Here is a 19502-nt window from a genome sequence, read left to right as displayed (position 1 = left end):
AGGCTTGAGAGTTCCCGAGATAGCTCTCAGCTCACCAGGCTTGAGAGTTCCCGAGATAGCTCTCAGCTCACCAGGCTTGTCCATCAAGCACCTTTACCTGTTGAGCCAGCTATCACCAGTAATCTTTTAAAGTTTGCTTTGCATCGTTTACCTTTACAAGTATCTGAAGAACTGTTCTGTGTTTGGTGACGGGCCCACAATAAAGGAAGGTGTGGGGCCTAGGACAGTCTAGAGGCGTGAACCACAGGGAAGAGAGCAAAAGAGACAAGATTGACAGTTCAGTCGCCCTGTTGTTGTTTTTCTCTCACACTCTTAGAAAAGGGCAGGGGGAGTTAGGTTTATTTCACATGTCAACAGAGAGATCCAGAGGAAACTGATTCTCTGAGGGAGGCAGTCAGGAGCAGGCACTCCTCAAGTGACAGTCCAGCCACTCATCACATACTGCTGCTTGCAGTCTGGCCAGGAACTAGTGAGAGTGTAAACTAGAGAGTTGCTAGAAGTTGCAAAGCTCCAGTGTCAGGTTGAGTCTAGTGGCTGAGCTGCCTTTGATTTATTTTTTTCTTATCTTGGGACATGGATCTGAAGGATCTACTTGGGTCTTGATAACCTGTGATGCACATTTTGGTTTGGTGTTCTTACTTTATCTGTTCTACGAGTCATCATGTTGTACAAGGTGTGGTTTTAATTTAAAGAAGGCAGCCAGTGTTAGTTTCTTGTGTATGTGTGGGGTTGGGGTGTACCTTATGGTAGAACTCATACTTCATGCTTAGCACGCTTCAAGACTGTGTATCAGTCTGGTCCACCACTTGTAGCAGGACAGTGTATTTGTAAGCTGGGAATGCTGGTAATCCCTGCACTGTGCAGGCAGACAAGAGAATCAAAGCAGGGTTGAAGCCAGCCTGGCCTGTGTATTGAGTTTCAGGATGAAACTTAACTAACTTAAAAAACAATAAATACCAACCATCCAAACAAAACCAAACCTAAAAGTAAGTATTCGTAATTACTGAAAGGCTATGAAAAGAAAATTTTTACTTCAAGGATTGGCCAAGAGCCTGTATTAGCCAAGGGCCTGTAGTTTTTTCTCCTTTGGGAGTAGGGGTAGGCAGTGCTGGGGATTGAACCCAGGCCTTCATCTACCACTGAACCACAGCCCTAGTCCTTTTTCTTCTAGGAAACACCCTTAGCACTGGCCCTGACCTCAGGCTTTCACAGAATTGTCCCACTCTCCATCTGTGGGTGGAATCTACTTTTCTTCCCCTGAACGTGGGTGGGTTTGAGAATGCTGGGACAGTTGGGAATGATGTAATGTGGCATATGAGGCTATGGTGTGATGTACACAGCTTCCTTCTGGCTTGCTCTTTCTGGATGCTTGTCCTTGGAACTCAGTCACATGAAAGGCCACATGCAGGTATTCTCATCAAAAACCTGAACTGAGCTTCAGCTGACAAGCATACTGGATGAGGGAGTGAACAGCATTCAGGTGATTCTAGTCTTGGGCCTACTAATGTCCTGTTGAGAGAAACAGGCAGTCCTGCTGTGTCTTCTGAATTCACAGTCTATGAGTGACAATAAGGGGTTATTGTTTTAAGTCACTGTGTTGGGGAACACTTTGTGAGGTTGCATTAGATAATTGATATATTTGGCTTCTAGATATCCATGAAAGAGTAACAAATCAAAGATTTTGGGAAAGAAATATACAAGGAAGTTAGCAGGGTATGGTGGGCCAGGCCTAGATCTCAAGCTCTTGGGATACTCAGACAGGATTGTCTAGACTTCAAGGCTGGTCTGGACTACAGAGAGAGGTGCTGTTTCAAAAGTAACAACAAACCAAGGATGTTCACAGCAATATAAATCTGTAACAATAAGTAAAAAATTTTTAAATAGTCTACCCAACAGAAAGAAAATGTTTAGATAAATTATGATACACACTTTTCATAAAGAAAAATATCTATTTTCAAAAGGAAGGAAACTTTAATTCCTTTGTAGTCAGTTTTGTTAAAACCAATTTCAAAGTGTATACACATGTTAATAAAGATGATTAAGAATGTCGGGCGGTGGTAGCACATGCCTTTAATCCCAGCACTTGGTAAGCAGAGCCAGGCAGATCTCTGTGAGTTCGAGGCCAGCCTGGTCTACAAAGTGAGCTACAGGACAAGCACCAAAACTACACAGAGAAACTCTGTCTCGAAAAACCAAAAAGAAAAGATGATTAAGAACATCAACAACAAATGTAGCTAATCAATAGAAATTTGCTTAGCAGGAGCAAAGCCTTAGATTGATCCTGAACACTGTCCAAATCCACAACAAACAAGTGAAAAAGAGGAGGGCGCAAGGTGACCTGATATATGATAGCTGGAATGCATTTAACTAACAAGTTTATCCATATAGCCATGCTTCAACTCAGAGCAGTCTGCATTTAGTGTGTGTGTTCTTAGTGGAAACTTCTTCAGGAGATTGCTCTAATTATCTAACTTTGAAAACCATGGCTTCAGATTTTGTAAGACCTTCCTCTTTAGACCAGTTTGATTTTGAACAACCAAAAGAACTGTGCAGATTGTCCAGAGCACACAGTGTTAGAAGTGCAAGCCCCTTTCTGCTGCATTCAATTTAAGTACTCCCTGAACCTATTTTCTCCAACCCTGACTCTGGTTCGTTTTTTTTAAGATTTATTTATTATGTATACAGTGTTCTGCCTCCATGTATGCCTGCACACCCAAAGAGGACACCAGATCTCGTTATAGATGGTTCTAAGCCACCATGTGGTGTCCGGGAACTCAGGACCTCTGGAAGAACAACCAGTGCTCTTAACCACTAAGCCAACTCTCCAGCCTGACTCTGGTTCTTTTTAGCTTTTTAAACGTTGAAACTCAAACCCCAGGGCCCCACACATGCTCCCCCAAGTCTCTTGGATCAATGTTGAGCTTCTTGAATCTTAATAGCTTGTATGATCATATTGGGACTTAAAAGAACAGCTTTGCTAAAAAGCACCAACCCTTCACTTGTAGGTACACAGTTGGTAACTAAAAGCCAGAACCAAGTATTGGCATCTCTGGCTTCATTCGGTACATCCCTTGTTTTCTTAGACTTCAGGTCAGATTCCTGCTTGGCTTTGCACATAGACATACTGATCACTTAAGGAGCGCATAGCTAAAAACTACCAATGTAAAATTCATTAGCCTTAAATTTACCCAACCTCTCTATAAAATACAAGACTGAAGACACAGGCGTTCAAGATACTTTTTTTTAATTCCAGACTTTTATAGGCAGATCCCACTGTGACGACATTACCCCACTGAGTGGGAGCAATTACCCCATGAAGGGAACTGAGGCTGTTCTCTTGTGTAAGAATTATCTCACAGCGAGAACTCTATTGCCCTCCTCAAGCAGTCAAGACCTCCTTATAGCCAGTGGAACCTTGCAGGATAGACCAAGATAATGACCAACCAGACCACCCTGATCAAGATTGCCTGTGTTAACAGCTGTGCAAAGACCCTCCTCCTCATTCTATAAGACTCCTTCCTAATGTGGCCACATGGAATGGAGCTCTTTCCTACCTTTTACCACTAATCTGTCTCAAGTTGACATTTTGGGACAGGTAGCCAGACCTACTTTGTTGTAAACCTTCAAGTCAGAGCCTTTGTCCTAAACTCCTATAAAAATTTTACATTTCATTTTCCATTTAAATAGAGCCCCTTTACATTGTTATTGTTATTATTATTATTATTATTATTATTATTATTATTATTTATCTGCATTAGCCCACTGTTAATATAAAACCCATCTCTCACCTCAAAGGAAATAAAAGATAGTTGATTCTGAGCCAAATATGAGTGATCATGGCCCAGGAATAAAGATCCAGATAGCTTCTGTATTACTTTTCTCATCGCTGTGACCAGTTACCTGCCAAGTATCAGCTTAAGAAGGAAGGATTTATTTTGGCTTTCAGTTGAAAGATGTAGTGTGCCACAGCAGGGAAGATGTGGCAGCAGGAGCTGTGGCACAGGTGCTCGGCAGCTGGTCCCTTTGTGCCCAGTCCGGGAGCAGAAAGAGATGCCACGGGTAGACGCTTTCTGGCTTTGGGTGTAAGGCTCTACCATCTGCTCACCCCGTGGACAGTGCTGCTGTGTTCTGCTGGCGCCTCTGGCTGCAGTTGGTCTCCTCCTCCTGCAGCTGTCGTAGACTCTGTGGCCTTTGGTGGCTGAACTGGGAGACGCATCTCTAGGTGGTTGTTTTTAGCAGGGAAACCCTTCAGCTGCTGTCTTAGTTCAGCCTCTTCTTTCAAAAGATTGTCTATTTTTATAAGCTGGGCTATCGAGTATCTTTCCTGTTGTCCCAGTGCAACCTGTAAGTAAGGTTACTCTTTCGTGATGCTCATCTCTTACAGTAATTACGGCTGCTTTGTGTGCACCACCTTGTCTGCAACTATGAACGTGCCCATGTTCCTTCCTCGGCAGACAGTGCATTTTTTTTTTTTTTTTTTTTTTTTTTTTTTTTTTATGTTTCTGTTCCCACTGTAGACCTAAGAACAGTGAGCAGTAACCATGCCCTAGCCTGGATGTTAAACTGCCTTGGAATTTTCCCTAATAGAAAATTCTTAGTATATTGCCTTTAAAAACATCTACTTATTTCCTATTATTTTATGTGTGTAGGCATTTTACCTTCATGTTTATATGTTCACATGCATGCCTAGTGCTCTTGGTGGTCAGATGAAGGCATCAGATCCTTTCCTGGAGTTATAGATGGTTGTAAGCCACCATGTGGATGCTGGGAATTGAACCCAGGTCCTCTGCAAGAAGCAGCAGGTTTTCTTAACTGCTGAGACATCTATCTATCCAGCCCCAGTATATTACCTTTTAATTCATTCCTCACTCAAAGTTTTCAGGACACAGGATGAAATCACCCAGTTGTTTTTCCCCTTCAGAATGTACTATGAATGGCCTCTAGCCCTGTGTCAGTTCTTAGTCAAGTCCTTGTTTCTCTCTGAGAACTCAAGAGCTGAGACATTACTGGTTACATTTCTATCAATATTCTGGTTTTCCATATTCCATATTAATGCTCAGCATATAGCACTCTAGGGTCTCTGTAGCTTATGGCTCCAAACTCTTCTAAATTCCTCTTGCAAACCACTTCTAAGGTCTAAGAACCCTATGGCCAAGTAGTCATGGTAATAGCCTCACTTCTCAGTACCAATTTTCATATAGTCAGGATTCTATAGAAGAACAAAGCCAATAAATAGGTATATATATTATAAAAGGAGATCTGTTAGGTTGACTTATGTAATGGGGGCCAGTGGTGGTCATCTGGGAACTTAGTAGCTGCTCAGTCCATGAAGCTAAATGCCTTGGCAGTTTCCATGGAAGAGACAGTGCTGGGAAGCTGAGGACACTAGAATCTGGTGGCCACAGTAGCAATAGATGCTCCGCTTGGGAAGACATGAAGGTGGGCAAGGCAGGTGCAGACTACCTTTTCTTGGGCCACTTTATCCTGGGTTTCCTGCTGGAGAGTGCCACTGACTTTGAGGATGGGTTGTACCCCTCAGCCTTCTCTGGAAGCACCTTCACAGATACATTGAGAGGTCTGTCTTCTATGTGATTTTAAGTCTTGTCAAATTGACGAGACTAACCTTTACACTGTAAATAGTGTGTTCACGTAGAAGAGGTTATGTGGACGTTTTATAGTTGCAAAAGAAAACAGTCAGAAATCAAGGCATCAAGTTAACAGGTTACAACAAAGTTGTAGGTCTTAGATGTTATCTGAATGAAAGTCTTAGCTTTGGGGTTGGTGGAAGCTAGCAGCCTGCTAAATTAATGCAGCCTAAAGATTTTGCCTGATAGTCCAAAGTTATGATAGGTCAAATATTGAAAGTGGGCACTAAATGGCTATAAGGTCCTATATTGCCCAGTTTGGCTTTGAACTCTCTTTATATCTGAGGATGACCTTGAACTTCTGTCCCAGTTGCCTCTACATTCCAGGTAATGGGCTTACAAATGGGAGCCACCAAGCCTGTTTTATGTGATACTGGGTATTGAACACAGGGCTTTGTCCATTCAAGGGAAGTACTCCACAAACTCAGCTACATCTTCAGTCATCTGCTTTATTAAAACATATATATTTGTTACAGCCATTCATTTATTCATTCTCTCTCTCTCTCTCTCTCTCTCTCTCTCTCTCTCTCTCTCTCTCTGTGTGTGTGTGTGTGTGTGTGTGCGCGTGCGCGCGCGTGTGCTTGTGTATGACATAAATGTATAGACTTGGGATATGACTTGAACTGTGACTGTTTTAAAATTAGAATTACCAATTCTGATACACAGTGTCAGAATTTTTTCACATTGTTTTAATACTATGAAGTACTATGAAGTTATTAGGTTCGTTTATGCATTCATTCATTCATTCATGCATTCATTCATTCATTCAGGTTTTTTGAGACAGGGTTTCTCTGGTGCCTGTCCTGGATCTTGCTCTATAGACCAGGCTGGCCCCAAACTCACATCTGCCTGGCTCTGCCTCCCAAGTGCTAGGATTAAAGGCATGCACCGCCGCCTGGCCTAGTTTATTTTTAAAAGTATGTTTGTGATTGTTATCTGTGCCTTTAAAATTTTTAAATTATTTTTTGTCTTTTTAGCTGTCCCCTTTCCTCCAACACAACGGCTAACTTTGAAGGAAGTATTTGAGAATGGGAAACCTAAATCAGATGTTTTGAAGAACCATTTGGTGAAAGAAGGCCGGGTAGAAGAGGAGGTAGCCTTAAAGATAATCAATGATGGGGCTGCCATCCTGAGGCAAGAGAAGACTATGATAGAAGTGGATGCTCCGGTCACAGGTATGAAGTGCGTTTGCGTGGTGGCCTTAGATTTGCACTGATTTTGAGAAATGATCACAGAAATGAGTGTGGTTAATATTTCTAGGGATTTTGAAGCAATCTCGAGATTGGTTAGAATGACTTTTGTTTCTTAAAAAACAGCATAAGGGGCTCAAGCGTGGTGGTCACATACTACTCTTGCAGAGGACCAGATTTTCCTTCCAAGTGTCTGTGGTATGTGGTTCACAACCATTGTAACTCCAGCTATAGGGAGAATCCCACACCTTTGGCCTCTGTGGACACCTGCACTCATATACATACCCCCCCCCACAGACAGACAGACAGACAGACACACACACACACACACACACACACACACACACCTAAAAATTAAGTACACTATTGGGGTTAGGGATTTAGCTCAATGGTAGAGCGCTTGGGCCCTGGGTTCAGTCCTCAGCTCCGGCAAAAAAAAAAAAAAAAAAAAAGTACTGATTAAGTAACTAATTATACAGAAGTCCAGTCAAAAGCCAAAGTGATTGAATTAAGAGTTAAACTTGTCCCTGTTGCTCTAATGTCCTTTTCCTTCTAATTCATAATGTTCACCTCATGTCTTTCTTCCCTAGTGTGTGGTGATATTCATGGACAATTCTTTGACCTGATGAAGTTGTTTGAAGTTGGGGGATCACCTAGTAATACTCGCTACCTCTTTCTGGGTGACTATGTGGACAGAGGCTATTTCAGTATAGAGGTAAAATTAACCTGGTTCTGCTGCCCCTATCCTATCACCTTCTATTAAGATCTGCTCTCCATCCCTTCATAGATGAGGTTAAGATCTGAACACTGGTAGAATTTATCCACTTTGTTACATTTGACTTTTTTTTTATTATATTTGTGTTTTAATTTTACACATCAGCCATGGGTTCCCCTGTCCTCCCCCCTCCCGCCCCCCCCCCCACCTTCCCCCCTGCCCCTCCCCTCCACTCCCATCTCCTCCAGGGCCAAGACTCCCCTGGGGATTCATTTAAACCTGGTGGATTCAGTACAGGCAGGTCCAGTCCCCTCCTTCCAGGCTGAGCAAAGTGTCCCTGTGTAAGCCAAGGTTCCAAACAGTCAGCTCATACATTTGGCTTTCAACTAATAGAGAAATGTCTTATTTTATTTTAAAAACGATCTTTTTTTAACCTGTAGAAAACCTGTCATATGGAAGGCTATATTAAGCTAATTTTGAAAATAAGTATTTGCTGAGCTATCTTTTTTGAAGATGCTGTCTGGACTATATAGAAGGGACAGACATAGCTTTTCATTCTAAACAGTGTCTGCATTAGCTAATCTTAACTAGAAGATTACAGTTGACTCTTAGGGTTAACTTCCTGTGAGAACTTGGCGTCAGGGAGTCCCTTACAGGAGGGAATTCTGGTCCTGGTGCATGTGACAGACAATAACATTCACCAGAAGGCAAAACATGAAGCAGAGCTAATAAAAATTGACAATTCCTTTATATATTTTAAGAAATAGATGATGGAAACATGAGTAGAATTAAAAACAAATATATACTTTTATGTGTAAACAAACTTATTTTGGGACCTAATTCATGTTTGAATGCCATGCAGTTACAGCACATTCATGTTTCGTTTGTATCGTGGGTTTATATCCACCAGGGAAGGATCCTTTTTGAAGAAGTCATCATAATCAACTTTGTAATATGCCCCAGAAAAAACACAAGATGGCAAATTCTCTAGTGTTTTAGTGACTTTAGGCTGTGTGCTCTTCACAGCACAAGAATTTCACTGTACTAGTTTGCTCCTGGTAGAGGAAGGTTTTTTCTTCTTCTCATAGCATTGTTTTTATTTATTTGTTTATTTTTAAAGATTTCTTTATTTATTATGTATACAGTATTCTGTTTGTATGTATGTCTGCACACCAGAAGAGGGTACCAGGTCTCATTATAGATGGTTGTGAGCCACCATGTGGTTGCTGGGAATTGAACTCAGGACCTCTGGAAGAGCAGTCAGTGCTCTTAACCTCTGAGCCATCTCTCCAGCCCCCATAGCATTGTTTTTAAATGTAACTCATCTGTCTTACCTAGTGTTCAAAGAAGAGACAGTTCTGAAGTCCCAGGAAGAATGAACAATAACATTTTTATTTTACTCTTCAGTTAAATGGCAGTGTAGGGAGCTAGGGATGCAATTTAGTGACATGGTACTTGCCTAGCATGCACAAGGCCCTGAGTTTAATTCTCAGGTCTGCAAAAGAGGGTGGGAGTAGACGTTCTATGTCTGAAAAGTTCAGTTTTATCTGCTACTGCCTCAAATTCCTTTAGTGTCGGATTAATAAGGGACAAAGGTTGATGCTATAGATGAAGACAGTAAGTCCAGTTCACTGCTGTGCCTTGTCCTGCTGCTCAGTGGCACTCATGGATGTCCTATAGGCACTGGGTGAGTGGAGGTCATGCTTCCAGACTTTGTCATTGAAAGCTTTCCCCATGGTCAGCACATCATCTCAGTAGGGAGAGGCCAAAGGCTGGGTGTTTAAAAGGCACACTGGGTTTATTTCTTTATGGGTTTGTTAGCACAAGATGATTTAAGAGGCAGAAGGGAAGAATACAGAATGTTTTCAATAATTTATTCATTGTTTTACTTAATTAAATGTATTGTTGTTTTTATGTAAGCAGTGTTGCATGTGACTTAGATTGGCCTCAGACTTGCTATATAGCTGAGGATGACTTTGAACTTCTGATCCTCCTGTGTCATGCTTCCTTGATATTTATGTAGTGCTGAAGATGGAACCCTGGACTTTATGCATGCTAGGGAAATGCTCCACCAACTGTACTAAATCCCTATCCCCTGGAGCAGCTTATTAAACATAAATATTGGGACTGGGGAGATAGCTCAGATGTTAAGAACACAGACTGCTTTTGCAAAGGACCTGGGTTCAGTTCCCAGTACCCACATCATCTTGTGGCTCATAGCCATCTTTAACTCTTGCTCTGGAAAAGATGAGACATTTCTGGCCTCCATGGGCACCGGATCTCATGTGCACACAGACACAGATAGCTGTATAATTTAAAAAAAAAAAAACAAAAAACAAGAAACAAAAAAAACCCAAAAAAACCTTAAGTGTGACAAAATATCTTCTAATTATTTATTACTATCACTTATATTATTTAAAAATAGACTTTTAAAGTTATAATTTTATTTATATTTTGGTGCTGGGGATTAAACCCAGCCTGAATTCTCCCACTCAGCACTTGAGTTTTGTTTTGTTTTGAAGGCAGGTGTCTTTATGTTCCTTAAGCTGGTCTTTTCTTTCTTTCTTTTGAGACATGGTTTCTCTTTGTAGCCTTAGCTGTCCTGGAACTTGCTGTGTAGGCTGGGTTGGTCTTGAATTTCTGCTTTAGCCTCCCAAATAGCTAGAACAACAGGCATATGCTGTCCTCTGGCTCTAGTTCCTGGTTTTTAAATAGTTTCAATTCATTGATACAATTACTAAATTACATTTTAAAATCCGCAATGAGCTTTGTACCTAAATACCATTTTCAGGAAATTGTGTTACATGTTTTTCCCATCCTTTATCAATAATTTCCTGAGTACCAACTTTCTAGCAGGCTGTAAAGTTGTGCATTGGTGTGAAGGTGTCAGATCCCCAGAACTGGAGTTACAGATACTTGTGAGCTGCCATGTGGGCGCTGGGAATTGAACCTGGGTCCTCTGGAAGAGCAGCCAATGCTCTTAACTGCTGAGCCATCTCTCCAGTCCCACATGTACAGTTCTTGCAGAGGACCTAAGTTTGGTTCTCAATACACACTTCAGGCAGCTCACAACTGCCTGTAAACTCGAGCTCCAGGGGGTCCAAATAACTCTTCTTTGGGCACCTGCCCTCATGTGCATATTCTTACACAAAGGCATACACATACACATGTAATGAAAAATAATAAAAATAAATCTTAAAGAGCTAGCCTAGTCTCCTGATATATAATAGGCACTCATTTGTTAAGTGAATGAATATTAATAAATTGTAGTTTGTATTTGACTTTGATATTGGATGGTTTTTTAACTTAACTTTTTTTAATAACATAAAACATAAATGAATTGAAAGTTTTAGGTACAGTGGTGATTTAATTCTTTTTATTCTTAATATTTTATTTACTTTCATTTTATGTGTGTAAATGTTGCCTGAAGGTATTTAAGTACATGCCTGGGGCCCACGGAGGTCAAAAGACAGCACGAGATGCCTGGAAGTGGAGTTGTAGGAGAATGTGAACCTCCATATGTGGGTCCTGGAAACTGTACTCCGGTCCTCTACAAGAGCAATAAATGCTCTTAACTGCTGAGTCATCTCTCCAGCCACCACCCCCTTCCAGTTTTTTGAGATAGTGTCTCATATAGCCAAAGCCCCAAACTTGTTATGTAGCTAAGGCTAACCTTGAACTCCTGATGTGCCTGTCTCCACCTCCCAAGTGCTGGGAGGGAGTATAAGCATAAACCACTATGTGGTTTTTAGTTTTTGGACATTATCTTTAAAATTTTTATTTTGGGGGCTAGAAAAATGGCTTAGTGGTTAAGAGCTTGTACTGCTCTTGCAGAGGACTAGAGCTCTGTTCCGAGCACCCTTACCCGATGGTTCGCAACAGCCTGTAACTCCATCTCCAAGAATCTTAACACCTTACGTGCACATACCATACCCTGATGCACGTACATATTAAAAGTGTTTTCATTTTTTATTTTATTTTAAACATTTTTCATTTGTGTGTGAGAGAGGGGGTGGGGGTGGGGAGATTATGCCGCTTGTGTACAAGTGCCTGTGGGGCAGAAGAGGGTTTCAGATTCCCTTGGAGCTGGAGTTACAGGCAGTTTTGAGCTGCAAGATGAGGGAGTTGGATAGTCAGCTCAGGTCCTCGAAGAGCAGCTCACACTCTGACCTGCTGAGCATCTCTCCAGCCACTGTCTTTTTATTTTTCAGTTTTCTTCGAGAGCTGGAGGAAATCCAGCCCCTCACACACCACAGTTAGCTACTGTAGTACTGAGCTGTTCCCTTGCCCTCAACTTTTTGTTGATTGTTGCAATCTTTTATGTGTATTTTTAAATACATATTCTAAGTCCTTTTAAAATTTAATGTATTTATTTTATGAGTATGAGTGTTTACCTGCATGTATGTCTGTATATTGTGTGTGCAGATGCCCACAGAAGTCAGAAGAGGAAGTCAGACCCCTGGGACTGGAGTTACAGGTGGCTGTAAGCCACTGTGGGGAGGCTGGGAACTGAATCTGGGTCCTCTGCCAGATAAGGAAGCGCTCTTAACTGCTGAGCCGTCTTTTCCAGCCCCTTGTGTGCATTTTTAAATAGAAAATTAGGACTACCACAGGCATTCCTTTTGTAGTCTTTTCCATTCGTCATCATATTAAAAGCATTTTTGTCATTGATTTTTCTACAAAGGTGTATAATTAGTGGCATAGACGCCAGAACTTATTTTTTGCCATTCCTTTAGTGTTGGCCAAATAGGCTTATAGACAATGTTGCTTAGCACCTTTGCCTCCTCTTTCCTTAGTAACAAAAGCCCTGTTTTGTTCCAGAAAGTAGGACTGGGATTGCAAGGGGAATTTCAGACTCAAGAAGGAAGGTTGGTCTGAATTGTTCAGGCAGCTCCAGTTCCGAGCCTTCGGTCAGCCTAAGGACAAGCATAGCCCTTTGCCCACTCTCACGTAGACAGCTCTCTGGCACTGCTCTTGCTTCTGTTTGCACGTCTGTCTTACGGACACCTTTCTACAGGAAAAGGCTCTAGAAAAGTTAAAACTTGGAGGTTTCTTTTATTTTGTTTGATGCAGAATTTCTGAAAGCCCAGACTGGCCTTGAATTCACTGTGAAGCCAAGGTGACTTGTAAACTCAGTGTTTGCCTTCTCTAGCTGTGGGTGCAGGGTAAAGCTTTTGGACATCCACCCTGTCATTTCAAATGTGGACATGTGTCCTGAGGCAGCCATTTCATGACTGTGAGGACTGTGAGGTGGGACTAAGGGTGAAAAGCAGATCCTTTGTGACTCACAGAATGATGAGTAGCAGGAGGCGGCCTGGTTTCTCTGTGACAGTGCTGAGACCATCACCACACATCTGTCCCCCTACACCTTTTTTGAGAATGCTAAATGGCTTTGTAGCTATGTCCTAGTGTGTGTGCGTGCTTACATGCATGCCTATAGAGGTCAAAGGACAACTTGTAGGAGTCGGTTCTCTCCACTCTGTGAGTTCCAAGAATTGAGCTCAGGTTGTTGGGTTAGGCAGCAGATTCCTTAACTCACTGAGTTATCTCTCAGCCCAGTTAATTAGATTTTGTATCACTGTACTGAAAGTGGTATAAAGCTTATTGTCCACTTTGTTCTGTACATTATTGAACTTAGTGTCTTATTGAATATACTTTCAATTAAAAAAAACCTGTTACTGTATGGGGGTGAGGTGGGTGGGTGTGCAGGCTACAGTATGCATGGAGTGGTCAGAGGGCCATCTTGTGGAGGTAGTTAACGTCCTCTCACCTTTGTGTAAGTTCTTGGGATTGAACTCAGGTCACCAGACTTACACAGCAAGCTCTTTACCCACCGGTCATCTCACTTTGATATATCTTTAATAGCATGTCTGACTTTTCCTTAAATCAAATTCTTAAAAGTTCTTGATTTTCTGTTGGGGGGCAGGAGCTTATTATTTGTTTACTATCCATGAAGCTGAAATCAAAGTAAAAGGGTAAAGGGAGACAGGAAGAACTAATAGATGGGTCAGTCAGGGCAGGACTTTCAGAGACTACACCTTTGGTTAGAAACTGGAATGACCTTCAAGAGCAAGGACAGGTAAGTGGAGGGTCCAGTCTACGCAGAGGGTACTAGGAAAGCTCAGTAGCAGGAACGGCCCGGAGAGCAACAAGGCTGGGGTGGTGAGCACACTCATGAGTAAGGGGTTAGGAGGTGTAGCAGAGGGACAGACAGAGGTTAGGTGTGGGCAGGCCTTGCAAACCTAGCCAGGGAGTTTAGGTTCATTCCAAATGTAATATGAAGCTACCGGGTTACTATTTTAATTGCTATTGCTTTTTTATGGGTTGGGGGACTTTGAGACATGGTTGTGTCTCAGAACAAATTTCTCTGACTGTTTTATAGTAAACTGACTGCAGGAGCCTAGGGCAGGAAGAGAGACCCCAGTTAGGAATCACAGTGCAGTTTGAGTCCTTGTGTCTGAAATGCTTGTTTCTTCTTGCAGAGGTTTCAGGTACTAAAGCATTTGCTTAGAAGCTACCAGCGGAGCATCCCTCATCCAAAAGTAAAATCTGAAATACTCCAAAGCCAAGTCTTTGGGAGTATCATGTTGACACCAAGTTTCAGGTTTTTGGCCTATGTCAGATTTTGGAATTTATAATCGGTCTGTAACATGGATAAGAGATACCAGTAACAGACAAAAGAGTCTTTCTCATTCTTTTTTATAGCGTCATGGTAGTGTGTGTGTGTGTGAGAGAGAGAGAGAGAGAGAGAGAGAGAGAGAGAGAGAGAGAGAGAGAGAGCGCACAAAGGTTCTTGCAGTGTAGGTGATTGCCAATATTTAGCTGTGACAGTGTTGTAGCATGTTTACGTGTTTTCATATTGGTAGAAATGCATGACTTAAAAATGGGTCAAGAGTTAAGTAAATAATGTAGTTTTGTCAGGTTTTGCTGCATTGTCTTTACCATGCAATTTCTTTTTTATATATCTATTTATTTTATGTATATTAGTGTTGACCAGCATGTATATGTGTGTACCATGTATGTGGCTGGTACCCTAGAAGTCAGAAGAGGGCATCAGATACCTTGGTACTGGAGTTCTAGATGGTTGTGAATCAACATGTGGGTGCTGGGACCTGAGCCCAGGTCTTCTTTCTGGAAGACAATGAGTGCTTTTACTGCTGAGCATTCTCTCCAGCCCTGCTGTACCTTCCTTTTCACACAGTGAAACATGTTTGTGTTTTCTTGCCCATGGATCTCATCATTCGATTTCTTCCCTAGGACTTCTTTTCAGTGCGTAGATCACCTGTTCTTTGTCACTTGTCAGGTGCTGTGTGACATTAGAGCTAACTTTATTGTTTAAAATGGCATCTGACCCCAGAGCTGTTTATTTAAAGGCTCATTATTACCTCAATGGTCTTATTTTTTGTTTTTATGAGGCAAGATTTGATACTGTAGCACAGGCTAGCCTCCAGTTCAAGGCAGTCCCCCTGCTTTAGCCAACTCAGTGCTGGCACTCCAGGCATGAGCTGCCATGCACAGCTTTCACTTGGTGATTTGTGATGCCACCTTTATTGTATACAGATATTCGTATGAACGTGGATCTGTTTCTGGACTGTGATAAAATACTGGTATATTGTGGAACATAAGTTTTTGGTATTATTTTTAATGAGCTTAAGTTTTATTATGTAACCAGACTGGTCTAGAACTCCTTATGTAGTCTAACCTAGCCTTGAATTCATGATCCTTTGCCTGAATACAGGGATGACAGGCCTATGCTACCATGTCTGGCTCAGGACATTGTGGGGTTTTTGTTGTTGTTGTTGTTGGAGACAGTGTGTCACATAACCTAAGCTGCTTCAGTTTACTGTGTAGCTGAGGTTGACTTTGAACTATTGGTTCCTTTCAGATTTTTCTGCTTCTGCCTCTGAAGTGCTAGTATTATGGGTTTGGGACATTATGTTTTATTTATGGGTCCTGGGATTCAAACTCAGAACCTTGTGCATGCTAAGCAGACACTCTACCAACTGAGCTATATCCCTAGCTTTTTGTTGCTGTTCTATATGTATTTTTTTTTTTTTTTTTTTTTTTTAGTTTTTCGAGACAGATTTCTCTGTGTATCCCTGGCCATCCTAGAACTTGCTCTGTAGACCAGGTTGACCTTGAACTCACAGAGATCCACCTGCTGGATTAAAGGTGCGCACCAAGGCATGCACCACCACCGCCCGGCTTTAAATATAATTTTTATACCATGGTACCCTAGTTCATATTTTTATATAAAAGCTTGTTCATTTATGTATTCAATTTTATATCCTATTTTGCTGAATTCTTCTATTATTTAAGCTCCTTTTAGTATTGATTTTTCTGTTTTCAATTATACAGTTATATTGTCTGCACGTAATGATACTTTACATTTTTCCTTTACCCATTCTGAAGCCTTTACTTGATTTCATTTGTCTAATTATATTGGCTAACACCTCTATTGTAACATTGAATAGTGATAAATAGTAAATAATCTTTCCTTGTTCTTGGTCCTAGTGTTTTCCATCGTAAAACAGTGATGCAGGTTTTGGGACTATAGTATGTATGTTGGTAGCTTTGCCCGGAGAGTTCTCAGTGTTTAGATACTTAGGAGAGATTTTATGAAGGCTATTCTACCAAATTTAAGGGTAACGTGAAAGCTAGAAGATTACATTCTCAACTTGGGGCTTACAGTGAGATATACCAGATAGCACATCATTTTGATTTAGTCAAATTGTCTTTATGTATTGTCATGGTCATGAAGAACATTTAACCTTTAATTGTGTCTCCTAGTGTGTGCTGTATTTATGGAGTTTAAAGATTAACCATCCTAAAACATTGTTTCTGCTTCGAGGAAATCATGAATGCAGGCACCTTACAGAGTACTTCACCTTCAAACAGGAATGTAAGTATACATCTCTAGAGAATGTTTAGTTACCTCATGTGCTGCCATGCTCAGTTAAGATCATACTTTCAAAATAAAAAAAATAAGCCAGGCTTGGTGGCTCTCGCCTGTAACTCAATACTTGGGAGGCTGAAGCAGAAGGACCACCACAGGCTTGAAGCCAGCTTCGACTATAGAGTGAGACCCTGTTTAAAAGAAACAGAGAAGAAAAAATAGGTACTCCTACGCTGTTATCAGAGAATGAGTTTATCCAACACCCACACCTCACTCTACTGATTGATAGATTGGTCTCCATGTGTTCAGATTGGGTCTTCTTGCCAGTAACATCCTGTGTTGGACATGGGGGTGGTTATAATGGCAGCCTTCTTCCTAGTAGAGCCTGCAAGGAGAGGTCAGAGTTATTAAAAGAAATAGTAAGCCAGGTTTAGTGGTCATGCCTGTAATCCCAACACTTGAGAGGTGGAAACAGGATTAGGAATTCAAGGCCAGCCTTGGCTACATGGGTAAATTCAAGGTCAGTTTGGGCTACATGAGACCTGTTCTCAAAAAACAAGAACACAAAAAAATTTCCTTAGACACTAAAGTCTGTTGCAAATAAAGCATCTTCAGATCATAACAGCCTCAGAAGTTTACTGAAATAAACACACCATCAGATAATGACCAGGAAAGTTTTCAAATTAGATTTACTCTTGGTAGGTATTTGAATTGGTGTCAAGTATTTAGACAGCAATTTTGTAATATTTGTGAAGATTGCAGGTATGCATTCCCTTTGCTCAGTATTTTGACTTGTCAGACTGTATACTGATGCTAAAGCATTGTCAGGAGTTCAGTGAGCTCACACATGAATCTTGTCACATTTAGCAGGGTCAGAGTCTGGATCCTGGTAAGTTTTGCTCAACTGAGATCACAATATTGTAAGGACTGTGAGAGTCTTCCTCTGAGGTCACCAGTTGTTTGGAGTCCTTGAAACTGTGGGTTTAAGTTTTTCTTTTCCAGCTAGCTCCTAACTTGGGGGTCACTCTTGGTTTTTAAATACTACTTTCAGGTTTTTGACATACGAGTCCCATAGGGAGTTCCTAGTGTAGGTGTTGGTTTTCTTCTGGCCCAGTTTGAATGAGTCTCTGACTTCTATAGTCAGCTAGCTGGAGGAAGCCTCTGCTCTTTAAACGTTCATGTGCTTGGGCCATGTCCATCTGGGAGAATCTTCCCTTTGCTGTCTAGGGAAGTGTAACAGTAAGAGGCTTATCATAGGCAGTTTCCATAGACTCAGAAAAAGTGGATGATTATATTATACCAAGTGGAAGCTAGTGGGAGTCATGTTGCAGTTTGCCCAACACAGATAGATGGATGAAAACCAGTAAGATAGTTGCTTTTTAAGGATGTTCATGTCAGTGTAAATTATAATCAGAAAATAATTGTCAATAAAGGGCCGATTAAATATAATATGTTAGTATTAGAGACAGGTGTGGAAGTGTGGCTGTTAGAAGATTATTTTTGTGGATCCAGTCTTTCCTTCTACCTTTATGTGGGTTCCCAGGATTAAACTCGGGTTCTCAGTCTTACACAGCAAGTACTTTACCTGCTGAGTCATCTTTCTGGTCCCTGAAATATTTTTAAAGCAATGATTGGCCACTATTTAAATATTAAGGGATCTGTATGTGCTGTCTGGAGAGATGCTCAGATATGCTGTTAGCTGAGGAAACCATTTACTGGCCATGTACACTGTGTGCAGAAGAAACTGGCATTGTGTTTACTTCTGGGGTGCTGGGTCAGAAGGTCTTACTTTACTATCCTCTCTAGTACTATTTGAATTATTATTTTTTTTTTTGCCATCATTATGTACTACTTTAGTAATTTTTTTTCAAGCTGCAAATTAGCAGTTTAAAATTACTCGGTTGGGGACCAAGTATTGGGAGGGCTTTTTATTTGTTTTATTTTCTTAAAGATGTGATCTTGCTATGTAGACCTTGCTGACCTCAAACTCACTATATATCGGCTGTCCTCAAACTTTCCTAGCTCCTTTAGCCTCTTGAGTAGATGCTACTACTCCTGGATCTTACAGGCTTTTGTTGTTGTTTTTTGTTTTTGTGTTTTAAGGCTGGGGGTATACTTCAGTGCATGTGAAAGGCCCTGAGTTCAACCCTCAGCACTATAAATAAGTATTTTTTAATGTTTATTTTTTTATTTTGTGTATGTGCATGGGAATGAGCATGCCTGGGCTTGTGTGGAGGCCCTTGACTCGACTCTCCCTTCTACCGTGTGAGTTCTGAGGATGGAATTCTGGTGTGGGTCAGCAACAAGTGCTGTGTCCCACCAAGCCATCTCACTGGCTCACAAATAGGTTTTTGAAGTACTCCTAGTAACTCAGATATATGCAACTGATTCAGAATGACTGGAGGGCCCGTGAGATGGCTGAGCACTTGTTCCTGAGCCTGATGGGCTGAGTTCAATCCCCAGGAAGTTGTCCTCTGACCTCCACATTTGTGACATTATGTATGTATGTGCACGTGCACACATGATGTAAAAGAAATCAAAGAATGACTGTGCCAATGTCTGAAAAAACTTTCTACTCTCTGTCACCTTCATCTACTTTTAAGATTTGAAAGTACTTTTCAGTTTCTCTAAAACATCACTGTTTTTGCCTAGAAAATGAAATAATATGTATAAAACAGCTGATAAAGGAAGTCAGCTACTTGTACTTAGGATTAAGTGAGTGGCAAGAAAATTGCCTGTGGATGTCCTGTTCTGAGTGAAGTGGGTGTGTGGTTTGGGTTTTGACACAGGGTCCTGCATTGCCAGGCTATGCACAGCAGTTCATTGAACTTAGGCTCAGGCTTCTTGCTTGGTTTGATTTTTAAGGAGCATTTACTGTACTTCTCTCACTTGTTCTCCCCCTTTAAGCGAAGTTTCCCTTTGTTCTTTTGTGGGTTTTGGTGCTGGAGAGTGAAGTAGATTTCTTTTGTGATCAGCATAATTGGTTCCATAATTGGTTCTGACTATTTTTAGAAGATGGAACAATAGGTTCAGGAAATGCTTTGAGCGTCTTATTT

General features: G+C 41.2%; 1 protein-coding gene across 3 annotated transcripts in view; it reads left to right on the top strand.

Moving 5' to 3' along the window:
- Positions 1-19502, top strand: part of Ppp3cc (protein phosphatase 3 catalytic subunit gamma) — a 70836-nt gene that overhangs the window by 17297 nt on the left and 34037 nt on the right. For 2 of the 3 annotated variants that reach the window (XM_036199507.1, XM_036199504.1), the window contains exons 2-4: positions 6623-6820; positions 7426-7550; positions 16341-16452. In XM_036199507.1, coding sequence (XP_036055400.1) covers positions 6623-6820; positions 7426-7550; positions 16341-16452 — 435 coding nt within the window. The remainder of the gene's footprint in view (positions 1-6622; positions 6821-7425; positions 7551-16340; positions 16453-19502) is intronic. The other variant, XM_036199506.1, reaches the window with a different exon arrangement.

Source organism: Onychomys torridus, chromosome 9, assembly GCF_903995425.1.
Source record: "Onychomys torridus chromosome 9, mOncTor1.1, whole genome shotgun sequence".
In the NCBI taxonomy this organism is placed as follows: domain Eukaryota; kingdom Metazoa; phylum Chordata; class Mammalia; order Rodentia; family Cricetidae; genus Onychomys; species Onychomys torridus.
Note: the sequence above shows the minus strand (reverse complement) of the source record. Positions and strands in the feature narration are given on the sequence as shown.